Source organism: Rhinolophus hipposideros (assembly GCF_964194185.1).
Source record: "Rhinolophus hipposideros genome assembly, chromosome: 5".
Lineage (NCBI taxonomy): Eukaryota > Metazoa > Chordata > Mammalia > Chiroptera > Rhinolophidae > Rhinolophus > Rhinolophus hipposideros.
In genome coordinates, this window is record NC_138051.1 from 3,115,821 (window position 1) to 3,133,794 (window position 17,974).

The 17,974-nt window shown below is 53.1% G+C and overlaps 1 protein-coding gene across 2 annotated transcripts; it reads left to right on the forward strand.

Annotated features, from left to right (window-relative positions):
- The first annotated feature begins 2,117 nt into the window (after window positions 1–2,117).
- On the forward strand, window positions 2,118–11,885 carry STOML1 (stomatin like 1). 2 transcript variants are annotated; one of them, XM_081050326.1, is made up of 7 exons: window positions 2,118–2,287; window positions 4,037–4,143; window positions 5,194–5,343; window positions 5,644–5,847; window positions 8,610–8,805; window positions 9,221–9,421; window positions 9,915–11,885. In XM_081050326.1, the coding sequence occupies exons 1-7, from the start codon at window positions 2,155–2,157 to the stop codon at window positions 10,106–10,108; spliced, it is 1,185 nt and encodes a 394-aa protein (XP_080906452.1). In that variant the 5' UTR covers window positions 2,118–2,154; the 3' UTR covers window positions 10,109–11,885. The 2 variants fall into 2 exon arrangements, with proteins under 2 accessions (XP_080906452.1, XP_080906453.1); XM_081050327.1 differs by lacking the exon at window positions 2,118–2,287 and adding an exon at window positions 2,314–3,580.
- The last annotated feature ends 6,089 nt before the right edge of the window (window positions 11,886–17,974 follow it).

Sequence of the window (17,974 nt, forward strand, 5' to 3'; positions counted from 1 at the left end):
GCCTCCCTGGAGGAAGTGACACTCGAGCTGGGGGCGGTTCAAGGGGCGGAGAAGACGCGCTCAGGGCGGTGAGGAGGAGGGCGGAGAGGAGACGCACCGCTGGCCTGGGGGGTGACCCGGCCGGTGGCCCAGCCACCCTGGGGGAGGCAGCCCCCGCTCTCCGCTTTGAACCGTCCATCAGTTCACAGTGGTACAGCTTTGTGCCAGCCCTCCGCTGGAAGTCGGGGGACACAGATGAGCCACACGAGGCCCCTGCTTTGGAGGAACCCCAGATCTAGGGGAAGGGCAGGCCCTCAAACGGAGGTTTTTCACACTGTATTGAGACTGGCTGGAAAGGAGATTCCTCAGCCGGGACTTGAAACGGTGGGAATTCACCAGGGATTCAGAGATTGGGGAGACGCTTTACACAGAGCGACCAGCATGTGCAAAGGCATGGAGGTTTGCAACAGGAGAGCCTGTTTAGAAAGTAGTTTGGGTTTTTTTCTGATTTAAGAGGGGACCCAAGAGCTATATCGGCCCAGGAGTGGGCTGGGGCAAAATCAAAGGTAAGTAGATGGACCAGTTTTATAGGTAGAGTCAGGTTGGAACCCAGGTACAGCGTGATGTGTTGTGCATGTTGTGAAGGTCACTCAGACAACCTAGGGGCAGGTGGCCTGGTCTAGGACAGTGGCTGTGCAATACCAGGAGGGACCTGAGTCAGAGACACTGGAAGGACACGAGTGGAGATGAGGGGGACAGAGTGATGCCTGGGGTGACAGCTGGAAAGGCTGGTGTATCTGAGGCAATGGGGGAGGGGGGGAGGGGGAGAGCTGGTGAGTGGGTGTGAAGGGTGAGGAGAGAGCAAGTTAGCTCTTGGCCAGCAGAGATGCATGCCAGACCCCCACCTGGTGAGGGCAGACTGCACAGCTCCAGGTGGCCTCACTGGGCCAGTGCCCCTGACTTCAAACTTCAAATCAGCCCAACCACTGTGCTGGCTCCTGGGTACACATTCTGTGCTCAGTTACAGCTTGGAACAGCTTGAAGGGATAGTGATAGGGCATTGCTCTTGTAAAAGTTTATGAAGGTGTGTGGAGGAGAAATGGGGGGAAACCCAAGTTCCCCGGGACTGTGTGAGGCCCCACGAGCCGGCCCTACCCTCCAACCTGATCAGTACCCCTAGGGCTTTCGAATCAGGCCATCAAACTAGGAAAAGCCAAAGATGGTGAGCAGCCATCTCTAGAAGGGACCTGGAAGTGGGCTATGGCTGGGGGACTGAGGGGCATGAGTAGGCAGACTGGCACGTGCCTGAGACAAGGAAAGCTTTATTAATTTCTTCACTCTTTTGGAAGGCAGTCTGCCTCAATGCCCTGTTGGAAGTTAATGCTTCTTAGAGTAAATCCGCAGTTTGCATTTGGGTTTGCTCAGGTCGTGGAGAGTCCTCTGGGTACCCGGAGCAAGGGGTGTGCTATTTCAAGACCTGCAGGACTGAGGATCCCACGTCTGAGGTGCTCTGGAGGGCCTGCCACGTGGTAGCTCTGTGCTAACCGCCCACTCCTTACTCCACCGTGCTCCCTGAGGTCTGCACAGGAAACGTCTCTCTTTTTGTGCCCAAGGTCAGGCCCTCCCGCCCCACCTTGACCACAGTAACCTGGTCAACAAGTACTGAGGTCCACTCTCTGCCAGTACCTGCTTGCTGGGCTGTGGGCACACAAAGTGCAATGATTTGCTGACCATGCCCTGGAGATACTGTAATTCTAGATAAGCACCCCTCCCCGCCCAACACACACATACACACCCACCCCAGTATGTGAGTCTGGAGAGGGAGGGCTGAGAAGACTGGCACCATTTCCTTGATCCTGGAGAGGATTCGGCTCCTGAGGAGCCCCTTACAAAGCCAAGTTCCTCTCGTGCTCCTTTTCTAAATCCCCAGGCGGAACGTGCCGGAGGAGGCCAGGACTCCCGCGGGCTCCAGGAACTCCGCCCATCCTCCCGCCCCGCCGCCGCAGTTCGGTCCTCCGAGAGCAGGTGGCGCTGTGCGACGCCCGGAGCCTCGCGGGCCAGCGTCCTCTTCCCGCGCGCCGGCCGGCACCGGCCCCACGCGCGCGCACGGCAAACCGGAAGCGGGGGCCGGCGGGGCGGGGCGGGCTCCTTGCGGGGGTGTGTCCCGTCAGAGTCATGCTCGGCCGCTCTGGGTACCGGCCGCTGCCCGTGGGGGACTTTGACCGTTTCCCGCAGTCGAGCTTAGGCCTCCTGGGCTCGCAGAAGGGCCGCTTGTTCCCGGAGCCAGGCGGCGTGCCGGCGGAAGCTGGTGAGTGGCCGCCGGCCCTGCGGAGCCCGGCCCGGGCCCCGACTGCCTGCCTCTCGGAGGTCGGCGGGTCTGGCGCTCGCTCCACGAGGAGGGGCCGCGGCGCCGAGCGGCCGTCGTAGGGCGCGGGGCCCAGTGCAGCCCCTCCTGGTCGGGAAGGCGCGTCCCCCCCGGCCCCGCCCCGGCCCCGCCCCGGCCCCGCCCCGGCCCCGCCCCGGCCCCGCCCCGGCCCCGCCCCGCCCGTCAGCCCTGCGCGCTGCGCCGGGGCCCGCGAGGGACGATGACTGCTGACCGCGCGCGCCCTGGAGGAGCCGGCACTCCAGCCAGGCCTCCCCCCCCAGCACCGCGTGCACGCCCGCCCCGGCTCGCGGCGTGGACGGAGTGCTGAGAAGGCCGCCGTCGTGGCCCCGGTGCCGGGAGGACTCGGCTCCTGGGAACACCCCGCGGCGCCGCTTCCCCGCGTGCTCCTTTTCTAAGGCTCAGCGGGGACGCGCAGGAGGAGGCAGGATCCCGAGGGGTCCCAGGGGCGCAGACAGCCCTCCCTCTCCGCAGAGGAGGAGACCTGGGCGGGGGTTTCAAGTGGCCGTTTGGACTAGAAGGAAACCAAGGTCCAGCCCTAGAAGGTCATCAGCACACCAAGGGCACTTGGCTGCAGAGAAATGGCAGAGTCTCCACCCGCAGGACACCTCTAGACTGGACACCCCGAGCTGGAACATCTCCCTGTTTCCTGGTGGCGATGCACTGGCCAAAAAGGCCCCTAGTGGCCTGGGCGTCTGCTCTGGCCCTGTCTTGCTCAGAGCCTGAGTTCCACATCCCAGATCCCACATTCCTCAGCCTCACACCAAACCAGGGAGGATTTGGTCCCTGCCGGGCCCTCCTGTAATGACAGCTGCCCCATCCAAGGCTTCCTTTCCTGCAGGGGACACGTGCATCAGCGCCAGGCAGGAAAGCAGACAGTATCCTGGGGTCCGGAGAGCCCTGAGGATGTGCGGTTCCTGGGAAGACAGAGCAGAGGCTCCAGTCTGCTTCCTGTCCAGGGTTGGGAGGAAAGCACAGCACATAACCTCATCCCAGATTCTGAGGCTGTCTCAGCTTCACTCATCCCGGGCTCCTGGCTCTTCAGGGGCCAATACCCTGGGCTCAAATGAGCCTCCTCTTTCTAGTTTGCCCTCCCCCATCTCCCACCTGAAGCTCTTTAACTGAAGCATTCATTTGATGGTCCTTAGGGCATTAAAATGGGGTGAAGAGTTGTGAGCTAAGAAAGAACATCTTAGCCCTCACCTATGGCTCCTATTGGTGAGTCATTAATGCTTTATCCCTTTAGGCTAAGGCATTATCTGCAAAAGTACTCCTTGCAAGCACACTTCTGGGACGGATGGTAGAAGAGGGATGAGTTACGGCAACAGCAATCAGTTCAACTCAGCTGGTGTTTACAGATGCCCAGATGCGGCTGACTTTGTGCCATGTATGGGAGGCAGTATAAATCAGACAAGAAGACTGACTTATGTTCTGCCCAGTGAGGAGAGCATTACGCGGTTTGGCTTCTCAGATCCAGTGGCTGTTGCCCACAAGAGAATAGCCTCGTGAGGGTGGGACTTGCCCAAAGATATGGGAGTATTAGGCAAGGAGGCAGATTGAGAGCCCTGAGAAAGAAGGAGCTGCTGAAGTGGGAGGTGGTCGAAAGGTACATTTGACTACATTCACTCTGCCTGCAGTTGGCGTCCCTTGCCTGCCTCTGTTCTGTTTCCCTAGATGCACCTCAGACCTGGCCTTCCTGCATCTGCCACGGTTTCATCAGTTTCCTGGGGTTTTTGCTGCTGCTGATCACCTTCCCCATTTCCGGCTGGTTTGCCCTGAAGGTAAGGATGATTGGGTTGGCCTCAGAGTGGTTGGGTCTCACTGAGAGCTTTGGCATTGATGGATGATGGACAAATTCGCTGTGCTCTGCCCCCTTCCCTTAAATATTGTATTATCACACTTCTGCAAAATGGACTGGGCTAGGACTGTTCATTGCCATCTTTCGGATGAGGAAACTAAGGCTCAGACTTGTCCAACATCGTACTAGGAGCCAAACTCCCAAGTCCTGGTGTCTGGTGCACACAGATGTCTTTGCCCAATCTTCTTCCCTTTGGGTTATGCTAAATTAGAAATGAAAAACACTCAAATTGGCCCAGCAGGTAATGAGTGATAGGAATTCAGGCCTGGTTTCCACAGCGAGTGGTACAGAGAGGAAAAAGGATGAACTATAGTTGAGGATCATAGCTGCAAACTGCAGTGAAGGTGGAAGCCCAGGCAAGTCTTGCCCTCTGTGCAGCCCTAAACCAAAGTCAACTTGTCTGCATAGCTGTTGAGTGTGGTGTGGTCTGGAAGGGAGTTCTTAGAAGGTCCTAAATCCTAGTCCTAAAACTTTCACTGAATTGAATACTGTGTGACCTTGGGTAAGTCACTTTGCCTCTCTGAGCTTCATTGCTCAATCGGGACATATTTGCTTCTCTGAGGACTCTAGGGACCTGAAGTTGGCGGAGCCCTTTGCTTGGGGTTGCTGGTAGAGCAGCCAGCCTTTGCTCCTAACTACTCCAAGACAGACATTTCCTGGTTTGAGTCATGTCAAGCTTCAGACCACAGAAGTGCAGCGTTCCTTTGGGGACCAAGTCAGTACTGGTGGTAGTCGAGAGCCTGGCTTCTGGAGTCATTCAGAAATACATTCAGACCTTGCCTGCTTCACTTAGGGGCTGTGTGATTTTTGAGCAAGTCACCTAACTCTTCAGAGCCTTGGTTTTCTCATTTAAAAACAGCTAAGGATACCTGACACCGCCCAGGGTGAGGGGGAGACAGGTGAGGGAGGGCCCTGGGCAGCATCCTTGCCAGCCTGGGCTCACTCTCAACCCTTCCCTTGCCTTTGCGGACAGATAGTGCCCACCTATGAGCGGATGATCGTGTTTCGATTGGGCCGGATCCGCACCCCTCAGGGGCCTGGCGTGGTTCTGCTCCTGCCCTGTATCGACTCCTTTCAGAGGGTGGACCTGAGGACACGCGCCTTTAATGTCCCTCCCTGCAAGGTGAGGGGCATCTCAGCTCCCCTGGACAGAGGGAGTGGGGCTTGTGCAGAGGGTTTCTGGATGCCTGGCCTGTGAGTAGCCATCAGAGGCAGGGAGAAGGCGTGGGAGGAGACCAGAAAATCGAGGGTACAGGCTGGGAGGACGTCCTTGTTCCATATACTTAACCCCGTGCACTTGGGGACACCATTTTGTCCGTGAGGCACTAGCTGCCAGGCAGGTGGCTCCAGCTGGGTGGGTTCAGTGCGCCCGACCTCCCTGCAGCCCCTTGAGTGTCTCCTCTTTCGTGGCCTCCCCCAACAGCTGGCCTCTAAGGACGGGGCTGTGCTGTCCGTGGGAGCCGATGTCCAGTTCCGCATCTGGGACCCAGTGCTGTCCGTGATGACCGTGAAGGACCTGAACGCAGCCACGCGCATGACGGCCCAGAATGCCCTGACCAAGGCCCTGCTCAAGAGGCCTCTGCGGGACATCCAGATGGAGAAGCTGAAGATCAGCGAGCAGCTCCTGGTAGGCAGCTCCCACGGGAGAGCTGCGCCTGGGCCCGGCCTGGCTCCGCGCACTTTGAGCACTCACCAGCTCACTCAGCCTCAGTTTACCACATGCCCTGAGAGTGTGGCACCTTGGAAGAGCCAGGGTCTGGGTGGGACTGTGAGTTGAGGAAGGGAAGATGGGCACAGACCATAGTGAAACGGAGAGCAAGGCCAAAGGCACTCAGATGGGGCGGGGCCTGACAGGAATGGCTGCGCTTCACTGCTCTGTGCGCGTTGCCATGACAGCCCTGGGCCTCAGGGGCCCATCCGCCGGGCCACCTTCCAAGGAGCTCTGTGCTCCACGGTGCAGCGTGTGCATTTTTGTGGTTTTGTGTTCCTTGTTCTGACAGACCAAAGGGACACGAGCACATTTGGACCTTTTCCCTGCCTCTTCTCCATGTGTGAGCAATTCTCTACACTGGAATTCACCTCAAATCCTTCTGTGACAAGATGGGGTCGAAATGGATACACAAGTGGCAGTGTGTCCCCTGCTGCCATGTCCTGACAGGGGAACTCGGGTGAAGTTTTCCCTGTTCCCCTCAGCTCTGCATTCCCCAAAGAGCTGTGGTTAGAGGACAGGAGGGGGAGTGGGGTAACGCCAGTCCTGGAGGTCCCAGTCCCTTCAGGAAGGAGATCAACAAGCTGGGTGAAATTCCCAGGAAAACACTACTTGTGACAGTAGCAACAGCATTTTATAGTTTCCCAAGGCCTTTTGCCCGCCCCAGTGTACCTCAGCTTTATATTTTGCAGCTTATACACCTCAGACGTATACATCTCAGATAACAAGGTGACCAGCCATTTTTATTCATATGGAACCATATTCCATTTTAATGGACCTTTAGGAAGAGAAAACTGAGGGCGGCCTGTTGCACTTGGCTTTGAGCCGAGAGAGGTAGTTGGGGGGAAGTCAGTCCCACACCAGGATGTTACGGTCCTTTAGGGCCCATTGCCCAGACTGAGTTGGCCCCTGGTGAGGTCGGGTCAGTGCCTGTGGTGAAAATGAAATGTCCGGAAAGCCAGCACGGCTGCTTTAAGCCCTGGTTCGGGCACACACCTCTCATTCTCACTCCTCGTTTTGCATGCGCTTCATCTGGAGGGGTTGCGTGCTTCCCACCTCTCACTGGCCAGGTCCTCCTTACCTGCTCCAGGCCAGCTCCGTCACCCCTCGCTGTCCTGGTCCAGCCTCCCACCCCCACCCATCACTCTGCTACCGGCCTTGCCTCCTAATCCTCAGGAGAAGAAACCGTAGGACAAGAACCCTTTCGGCTTCCTCCAGCATCGTCCCTTCAAACTCCCCGCCATCTGTGCTGGGTGTCCTCCCCTGGCAGCAGCCACTTCCCCGTGAGGCTCCTGCCTGCTCCAGCTGTGCTCTCGGCCCAGAACCCGGCTCCCTTCCTGCTTCCATCCTCTTCTTCCTTTCTGCCTCTCTCCCTTTTCCTTCCTTCTCTCCTGTCTTTAGTCTAGGATCTCCCCAGGCTCCCAAGATAGACAGCATGGTGACCTCCCTCTTGCTAACGCAGAGGGCACTTCTCAGTCCCTCGCCCACTTCTCCTGGCAGCAGCCTGGAACTCTGGACCCATCTTTCTCTTACTCCTGGTCAATGGATGGATCAGCTGCTTGCCCCTCCTTCCAGCGCTCCACAGCCCTGCCTTCCTCCTCCCTTCCTGGCCACTCCTCTTACCCCTTATTCTCCCGCCTTTCCGTGTCCAGGTTTCCATCAATGGCCTCATTTTATGTGTGACCTCGATGGGGAGAGCTCATCCTGCTGGGGCTTTATGCTACTTCTGGACACTAATTATTTACACCACTCTGCCGCATTCTCTCCTGCACTCTGTACTCATGTATTCAACTGCCTCACGCTTAACGTATTGGAGGAAGTTATCATCCCTCCCCTACCTGCCCCCAAATCTCCCTCTCCCTCTCTGTGTCCTCCTAGAGGGACCTAGAGCGTAGGTGAACGCCCACGCTCATGATCATGCAGGAACCCACCAAAGATCTGGCTTCTCCGCTGCTTCTCACCGCCCTCCCTGTCACCGCACATCAGGCTGTGAGCCGCCCAGGGCTTCTCTTTGGGGTCTTGTAGCTTCATGCAGTTCCCAGAGCTGTGCTCCTCCCTCAGTGCCTCTTGGCCTCACAGCCACGTGACTGCCTGACACCAGACCCGCAGTATTTCTGCCTGCAGTTTGAAGCAATGTCCTGCTTGGTCTCCTTGCCTGTACCCTCAGCCCCTCCAGTCCGGTGTCCACATGGCAACCAAGAGAACCTTTCCAAGCAGCAAGTCTGCTCTGAAGCTCCCTAGTAAACTCCTCTCTGGGGCTCCCTGTGCTTCAGAAGCGAGCAGGAACAGCTGCTTCTGACCCCTCAGCTGCCTCCAGTCTCCCAGCCCACACTCAAGTGTTTAGCTAAAGGGAACTGTGCTTACTTGCAGTTCCAGAACATTCCAGGTCCTCTCTGGGCTTGTGCACATGGTGTCCCCTTTGTCTGGAAGGTCCTCCTGCTGCTGCTACCCCTTCACCTGACATCACCCCCCTCGTGGCCCCATGCCCTCTCCGGCCTCCTGACTGCTCCATGCCAGTAGCCCAGAGCTGGGTCGTCCTTGCCTCATGCCTGCACGCCCAAGCAGGAGCTTCTCAAGGGCCAGTGTGGTTTCTCATGGCCGCCGTGTCCACATGTGGCTATAGCAGCCTGCCCTGAGATGGTGTGTGAACGAATTCTGTTTCTCCCCACGCTGTCCTCCAGCTGGAGATCAATGACGTGACCAGAGCCTGGGGACTGGAGGTGGACCGCATGGAGCTGGCGGTGGAGGCCGTGCTGCAGCCGCCCCAGGACAGCCTGGCAGGGCCCAGCCTGGACCACTCCCTCCAACAGCTGGCTCTCCACTTCCTCGGGGGAGGCATGTCTGCAGGGGCTGGAGGTGCCCTGCCCCCAGGCCCAGGTGAGGAGACTCCCGGAAAGGGTGGGGGCTCAGCAGGGCTCTCAGCTTGGTGCTTAACACAGGCGGAGCTTTGCTACGTGCTCTCTTAACCAAGCACCTTTGTGCAGTCCACACCCTGCCCATCTATTCAGGACATCCCGATTCTACAGCTGAGCAGAGCTCAGGCTGTGGGGAGAGTGCATGGAGCCTTCATGGCAGGAGGCAGCGGCATCCAGAAAAGAGTTTCACATTCAAGGCTAGAGTAGCTTAGAAATGGCGTTTGGGGGTTAAGGTTGAAAACTCAGGGTGGCTTCTTAGCAGAAGTGAGAGTTGAACTCAGACCTGACGGGATGTAAGCAGGAACTGCCGCTAAGGTACGGAGCCATCCTCACCTTGGCTGCACATGATCTCTCTGCCTCCCTCCCCACCCCTGCAGACACCGTGCAGATGGTGGACGAAGTGGAGCTTCCTGTTGGGGCTGGGCCTGGCTCGAAGCAGCCTGTGGCCGAGGGGCTGCTAACTGCTCTGCAGCCCTTCCTGTCGGAGGCCCTGGTCAGCCAAGTTGGGGCCTGCTACCAGTTCAATGTCATCGTGCCCGGTGGCACCCAGAGCACCTACTTCCTGGATCTGACTACAGGTGCCGCTGCCCTCCCTGCCCTCTCCTTCCACTGCCCTCCCACCCCCTAGCCCTTTTTTAGATGCCCCTGCTCCTGCCAACATTTGAGGGTGAACCCATAGCAGTCGTGGCTCAGATACCATTTGCGGACAATGATTATCCAGGCCTTGGTCTCCCCACCCTGTCCTCAGTAGCAGGACAACTCAGGTAGCCGAGCTTCCTGTACCAAGAGCCCTGCACGTGCTATAGGCCTACTGTGTGCCAGGCTGGGCGGAGTACTTTTCGTGCATTATCTCACCTACTTCTTCCACTAGGCTATTTAGGGGTTATCGTCCCTATTTCAGCAGTTTGGAAAGTGAGGCTCTGAGTGGTCACACAGCCAATAGGACTTAGACCCCGGATGTCAGAACCGGAATGCCTAACCACTGCACTCCTCCCGATGGGACATGCCAACCCCCTCTTCCCCACTGCACAGCTGCCCCCCACTAACGCTCAGTTTTCTTTCTCCCCACAGGACAAGGGAGGGTGGGACATGGGGTGCCTCATGGCACCCCTGACGTGGTGGTGGAGATGACGGAGGCGGACCTGCGGGCTCTGTTGTTCAGGGAGCTGCGGCCCCTGGGGGCCTACATGAGTGGACGGCTAAAGGTGAAGGGCGACCTGGCAATGGCCATGAAGCTGGAGGCTGTTCTCAGCGCCCTAAAGTAGCAGCCTTGGCTGACCATCCATAGCCCAGCCCGATCCCGGCACTAAGCCAGTGGGGCGTCTTGGAGGAGGAGTCATTGGCTCTGCACTTTGGATTATTGAGGCCCGGAGAAGTTTCAGGTCAAGCCAGGAGCCGATGAATGGAGGTGGGAGACACTGGAGGCTGGGAGAGACCGATTCAGGCTGCCCTGCTCCTCTGACCTACAGTGGTTCTCTGGACAAGCCTTTGCCCCCTCCCCCCCGGTCCCCTGCTGAGTACCCAGCCCTGAGCCGGGTACACTGCTCGATGACAGGAGAACTAGGCCTGCTGTGCGTGGCTGGCTACCTGACTGGACAGGCAGGGCCTACAGAAGCAGCATGACAGCAGCTAGTTTGGTCCCAGTGTGAGGGAGCAACGCAGGTGGCCCAGGCTCCAAGCTCCAGAGTGTGGGGATCAGAGAGGTTGGGGAGAGAGATGGAAATGGCCACCAAGAAAAGGGGGATCTGGGCCCACATTCCTGACTGTGGCCCAGCCTGGCCAGTGGGGTGGGGACAGCAAAGAGTGGGGCCTGCTCCTGCCCTGTTCCCGAAGACCTCTTGACTTGTTCACCAGCTCCGTCTTGCATGCCTGATGGGCCGGGCAAGGGCCTAGGGCAGCATGAAGGCGAGCCCGGCCCTTCCTGTGCTGCCACCAGAGGCTTGAAAACTTGAATAAATGTGCTGTTTACAGAGTATTGGACAGCAGTGGGGTGTGGGGGTAGGCGTTCCCCAGGCTGTGCCAGGTTCCCAGCGGCCGGCCAGGGACCAGGACCCTGAAGGCTGATGCTCTTGAATCACAGCTCCCCTTCCTGCCGAAGTCCTCAAAGCCCCGGGGGCAGGAACGGATACTCTGTTCCTCTTTCTAGTGGGGAGGAGGTTTGCCAGGAAAGAGGGTTTGGGTGTGTCACAGCTGATCCCGCACACATGACCCCATGTGGGGCACGGTGCAGTCACCAGGTTCAGAAGAGGAGTCAGTGCTGCTCTCAGCTTTCCCTCCTGTTAAGTCGCAGGACACTCCACCAGCAGAAGGGAGGAAAATGAGATGAGCAGGGAGGCCTGGCCTGGCTTTCTGCTCTGCGTCCCAGCCCACACCCAGGGACGCCAGAGAAGTGGTCTTTCACTTCTCCAGTCCTCAAAAATAAATCAAAAAATAAAAGAAAGGGCGGCCAGATGGCTCAGTTGGTTAGAGCACGAGCTCTCAACAATAGGGTTGCCGGTTCAATTCCCACATGGGATGCTGGGCTGCGCCCCCTGCAACTACATTGAAAACGGCGACAGGACTTGGAGCTGAGCTGCGCCCTCCACAACTAGATTGAAGGACAGCGAATTGGAGCTGAAGGGCGCTGGAGAAACACACTGTTCCCCAATAGTCCCCAATAAAATCTTTTTAAAGTAAAATAAAATGAATCACATTTCCTGAAGAGGCTTGGGAAACCCCACAGAAATCCAAGCCCTCCCATTGAGGGCCCTCTCCAGCTTCCTCCAGCAGGCTCTGTCCACTTTTCCCTTTTGTTCCTGCCAGTGCCTTCGGCCTCCTCTGGTATACCCTCCCAGCACAGACCACATACCCGCCGGGTTCAGCTCCCAGGCCCTTCCCTAGAGGTCCAAGGCCCCAGCCTGCTACCCTTCAGCTCATCTGGAGGCCTCCCATCCCCGCTTGCCACATTTCTGCCACCCTGACTGAGGCCGAGTGGGAATGGTCCTCTCCACTGTCGCCTGTGCCCCTTTCCACTGAGGCCGTCATCGCGCCCATTTCCCAGTCTGTCACTTCCTTGCACAGGCGCTTGGCCTCCCACTGGAACCGTGAGTTTTGTGCATGATTGCCCTCAGTTCCCTCCATTGCTACTGCACACGGCACACCAAGTGTTAATGGGGCAGTCCAGGCGTCTTCCTTCCAAAACTCCAGATTTTCTCTGTGGGCATGGGAGAATCAACATAACTGAGGGGAAACTGAAACTAGTAGATGTCTGTGGAGGCCTGCTGCCAGTCAGTAATGCCCCATCCTGGGGCTGTTGGCCACTCCTTGGCGAGGCCACACCTCCAGGGAAGGGAGCTCAGGGGCCCGTGGGCTTCTGAGGACCGAGCAGCAGGAGGCCTGGGGTGGAAGGGGGAGGGTGTCCATCAAGAAGGCTTTCTGAGGAGGTGATGCCTGAGATCTGCAGGTTCACTGGTGAGGAGAGAACTAAAGAAATGGGGGGGAAACATTGGGCAGAAGGGAAAGCCCCTGTGAGGACAGAAGAGACAGCTGGGCACCTTGATTTGGGAAACTGGAACCGAAAGCATGAGAGGGATAAAAATAGTGTTGCTGTGTGCCTACTATGCCCCTGCCCTGGACGAGACTGCCTCTACAGTACTTATGGTATGTTGATGTACTAATATATAATGCGTCATTTTGATGCTACTTTTTAAATAAGCATTTAAATTTTGAATAGCTAGTATGGTCGCACTGTTCAAAAATTGATTTAAATTAAAAAGGCATACTATGAAAATTATCCCTCATACTCCTGACTCCATCTACATATTTCCCACATCTGCCTCCAAACAGGTATCTACTGATAATAGTTTCTTGGTTATTCTTCCAGAAAAAAAAATTTTTTAAACATATACATATAAGAAAATCCAAATATATATTCTCTGGATTTTTATCACACAAGTTGCAACATAGCAAACACAGTGTTGTTTCGTCCACTGAACATTACACCTTGAGAGTTTTTCTGTGTTAGCTAGCACACGCAGACTTTCCCCATCTGGTTTGGTAGGCACATAAAATTCCTCGGATGGATGTGGATGTGGACGTATCGTAACTTATTTAACCTGTCTTGCATGGATGGAAGTTTAGATTTTTTTTTTGTTTTGCTATTTCACACAATGTTGCAATAATAACTTTTAACATATGCTATTTCAACTATGGTTGAGTTTATCCGTAAAATAAAATCCTACGTGGGAGAGGTTGGCAGATTAAGCATTTGTAAGTTAGTGAATATTGCCCAAATGCCCTCTTTGGGGTTATTCTAATTGACACTCCCATCATCAGTGATAAAGAGTGTGCTTTTCCTCATAGCCATACCAACACAGTGTGTTATTAAACTTGGATTTTTTGACAATCTCGTTAAGTGAAAAACTGCGTCTTACTGTAGTTTTTAAAATTTTTTCAACTGTTTATTATTTTTTAAGGTTTGTAGTTCCAGTCCCGGCAAAAGCACAGGGTGTTTGCTATCTTCCTCCAGCATTTACTTTTTTTTTTTTTTAAGTATAATACACTAACATGCACCCATTTTAAATGTAATGCTTGATGTGTTTTGACAAAAGTGAACATCCGTGTACAACCAGCCACCACAACCAAGATGTATTAATAGAAAGCCTTCATCAACTCACCGAGTTCCCTCCTGTCCCTCCCAGTCGGTCCTCCTCGGCCCCCGGGTCCAGGCCGCCACTGATCAACTCTGCAACTATTGGTTACATTTCACTTTTGTAGAATTTCCTACAAATGAAACCATACAGTACGTATGCTTTTTAAAAAAAAAGATTTTATGGGGGAAGGGGAACAGGACTTTATTGGGGAACAGTGTGTACTTCCAGGACTTTTTCCAAGTCAAGTTGTCCTTTCAGTCTTAGTTGTGGAGGGCGCAGCTCAGCTCCAGGTCCAGTTGCCATTGCTAGTTGCAGGGGGTGGAGCCCACCATCCCTTGTGGGACTCGAGGAATTGAACCGGCAACCTTGTGGTTGAGAGCCCACTGGCCCATGTGGGAATCGAACCGGCAGCTTTCGGAGTTAGGAGCACGGAGCTCCAATTGCCTGAGCCACTGGGCCGGCCCCCAGTATGTACTCTTCTGTGTCTAGCTTCTTTCCCATTCTGTATTGTTTTTAGAGAGTCATCCATATTTTCAGCAATATTTTATCAATAACCAGTGATGCGGCTGGACCAGCCCCAGTGGTTCTTGTGATTACAAGACACTCTTCAGCAATAGCCATCAGTAAACTGAAAAAACAAGCTTTATGACTCACATGGCCTGGAAATTACCCAGCACACCTGGCGCCATACACCAAGGTCAGGGTGGGTGGGAGCAAGAAAGTCAGCATGGGCCTGGGGTGCTGCTTTTATTGGGGTTGAGGTGGGGGGCCTAGGATTTCACAGGCTCACCCTTTCTTCTGCCTCTCGCCCACCCACTCCAATTCAATCCATTCTTTCTCAGTCTAGTTGTGTGGGACACAGCTCCCTGGCCCATGCTGGTATTATGCGCCTTGCACTCCCCAAGCTGAAGCAGTTGGTCACCAGTTGTCGTTCACCAGGCGTCGGTCAGCCGCTCACAGTGGCTCACGGCAACTCACACTGGCCCCCGGCCGCTCACGGCAGCACATAGCACATAGTAGCCCACAGCAGCACTCAGCAGTCCACCGCTGCTCACGCCAACCTCCAGCTGCTCACTGCAGCCCAGCTCCAAAGAGAGCCATTGTTCACGATCTTAGCTGTAGAGGGCGCAGCTCACCGGCCCATGGGGGAATTGAACCGGTGACCTCAGCATTAGGAGCACAGCGCTCCAACCACTTGAGTCACCAGGCCGGCCCAGGCTCACTCTTTATTGGTGAATTTAACACATAAGAGTGGTAATTTAAACAATGGACAAACAAAAACAAAACCAAGTAGCCCAAATGGCCAGTTATTGAAATTAAGCAAGGTCTCTAAAACAAAGGAGCCTCAGTGTGGGAAGTAGGCGGCCCTTTACCTAGTGGCTGGTGGTGTGTTTAATCGAGTTATTTGAAGTGGAAACCTCTTTGAAATGGGTCGCTCTGCAATCAAATCTTAAGTCAAGCACTTGCTTGACATAAATACAAACAAACAAACAAAACAACTGTCAGGGCTCACACTACATATCCTGTTGTATGAATAGATGCATGATGGATTCCCCCATTCGTTGGACATTGAAGTGGTTTTCAGGTTTTGATTATCAAAGCACCTCCGAACATCTGTGTACAAGTCTTTGTATAGACATATGGTTTCATTTGGGTAAATACTTAGGAGTTGAATTTCTGGGTCAGGAAACTGCCAAACCAATTCCACAGCAGTGGTGTCCACACTTGGTTTTGTCAGTCTCTTTAATTTTAGCCACTAGTGGGTGTGTCTGATGATGTTGAGCTCTTTCTATGTGCTCATTGGGCATGTCTTCTTTTGTGAAGCGTCTATTCAAATATTTTGCCCATCACACCATCTTATTGGTACAGCATTAGTATTAGCCCTAAGAGTTCTTAGTGCAGACTCTGGATTCAAGTCTCTCACCAGGTATGTGTCTTTGGGGTGTTTTCTCCCACCTTCCTTCCTAACTTCCTGATGCTTTAACTTGACAAGCAAGTTCTTAATTCTGATGAAGTTCAATCTATAATGTTTTAATGGTTAGAAGTTTTGTATCCTGTCTTGGAAGTGTTCACTCATCCCAAGGTCTGGAAGATTTTCTCCTATGTTTGCTTCTGAAAGTTTATCGATTCAGGTATTTTAGTCTCTGATCCACTTTGAGTTACTTTTTGTCTATGGTCTGAGAGAAAAGATTGAGGGTTTTTTTATTCCCCCATGTGAATCTCCAATTATTCCAGCACATTTGTTGAAAAGGTATCTTTCCCCCTTTGAATTATGGTGAAGCCTTTTCATTATCCTTTCTCTTATTTTGTGTTGAACATTTTGTAGCATGTTTAAGAGCCACTGTTTCCTTTTCTGTGAACTGTCATTTCATTGACTTTGTCCATTTTTCTAGTGTTAGTGGTTTCTTTTCTTTTTCTTTCTTTCTTTTCTTTCTTTCTTTTTTTTTCTTTTTTACATCTCAGCGCTTTCCAAATGCACAGGAGGTGAGCTGATTTTGATGAATTGTAAAATTCTTTTTAAAAAAATACCCAGTTTGTTGCTTGTATTTTGACTTTGGTGGTGATATTTTTCCATGAAATTTGAAAAACGTATTTGAATTGATAAATATTTGATAGCTTTTGGAGTTTGAGTCATAAATAAAAATCCTTCATTCTGAGATCATAAATGAATTCCATGTACTCTTGTAATTTCATTTTTTACATATAAATTTTTGAGCCATTTGTAATTTAAATGGGGGGAGGGGGAGAGAGAGAGAGAGAAAGCGTGAGAGAGAAGGGAGTTTCTAGAGGAAAAGAAGAACGGAAAGGGATCCTGAGCCCTGATGGAGGCATTAGCTGTGGACAAAAAGTGACACCCACCCTGGAGAAAGAAGGGAGGCAGTGAGGACAGGGAAAATACGCACCCACTCTCACATCCAGCCTAGCACAGGGGGTGAGGTAGGGTGTTATGTGACTCTGGGATGTTTATTAACTGTAACAAATTAAAGGGGAAGAAGTGCTGGGGTTAAATCTTAGTGACTGGGTCACTCACACAGACCTCCCTAAGTTAGCCCCTCGATGGGGGCTCTAAACCCAAAACTATGAACTGAGAATGATGAGGAGGTGGGGCCTTGGGGAGATTTGTTTGTGTGTCAGAGGGGTGGAAGCTGGGTGGACATTTCTGGCTCTTTCTGGTGAATGATTGTTGATTCCCATCCTAAGTCAAGTGGAGTACAGGTCACTGGCTAGGACAGTGAGTCTTTTAGTGATGACTGCAGGCCAAAGCCCTCAATACTGGTGAGGAGAAGCTGGGAGTGAGAGATGAGCTTGCAAGGCCAAGGTGGGGGTGGGGTGGGGTTGAGGTGGGGTGGGTAGTCCTGAGAACCTCAGGGTCGGGAACTGGAAGGGAGTAAATGATTGATAACCCAGCTCATTTCACAGACGGGAAGGAGGCAGGATAGAGAACCTAGGAAATTGACAACCCCCTCCAGGTACAAGGTGAGGTGCTTCACTCGTTATACCAGTGATTCTACCCAGTACCTGCAGCTGGAGAAAAACAAGAACTAGTTTCATCCAGCTAGGCTAATACCTACGATGGGGAAAACCTGACCTTTAGCTAATTATAGCGTCATTATAATCTCATTTACACTGTGGTTTCTATGACTCCCATCATGCATCTGATACCATGACAGTTCTGGAGGAGCCAAATAAGGAAGAAAAAGCGGGAAACGGAGGGTCCCACTCAGGGGAGGAGATGAATGAACTATGTGAATAACACATCACTAATTCCCGTCCTGGGAAAGATAAAAACCCCTGATCATGACTTCCTCCGGGTGACTCATCTGAGTTAGCCCACACTGTCCTTTCTTTCTTTTTTTTTAAATTAATTTATTGGGGTGACAATTGTTAGTAAAGTTACATAGATTTCAGGTGCACAATTCTGTATTACATCATCTATAAATCCCATTGTGTGTTCACCACCCAGAGTCAGTTCTCCTTCCATCACCATATATTTGATCCCCCTTACCCTCATCTCCCTCCCCCAACCCCCCTTATCCTCTGGTAACCACTAAATTATTGTCTGTGTCCATGAGTTTTTCTTTCTCATTTGTTTGTCTTGTTCTTTTGTTGTTTTTGGTTTACATACCACATATCAGTGAAATCATAGGGTTCTCTATTTTTTCTGTCTGACTTATTTCACTTAGCATTATACTCTCAAGATCCATCCATGTTGTCACAAATGTTCCTATATCATCTTTCCTTAACGCCAAATAGTATTCCATTGTGTATATATACCACAACTTCTTTATCCATTCATCTATCGAAGGACATTTTGGTTGTTTCCATGTCTTGGCCACCGTAAACAAAGCTGCAATGAACATTGGAGCCACGTGTCTTTACGTATAAATGTTTTCAAATATTTTGGGTAGATATCCAGGAGAGGGATTGCTGTGTCATATGGTAATTCTATTCGTAATTTTTTGAGGAACCTCCACACTGCCTTCCATAAAGGCTGCACCA

Coding starts and splice junctions, on each gene's coding strand:
- STOML1 (XM_081050326.1), top strand. CDS start 2,155: ATGCTCGGCCGCTCTGGGTACCGGCCGCTGCCCGTGGGGGACTTTGAC. Junction 4,144..5,193: donor CCGGCTGGTTTGCCCTGAAG/GTAAGGATGATT, acceptor CTTTGCGGACAG/ATAGTGCCCACCTATGAGCG. Junction 5,344..5,643: donor TTAATGTCCCTCCCTGCAAG/GTGAGGGGCATC, acceptor CTCCCCCAACAG/CTGGCCTCTAAGGACGGGGC.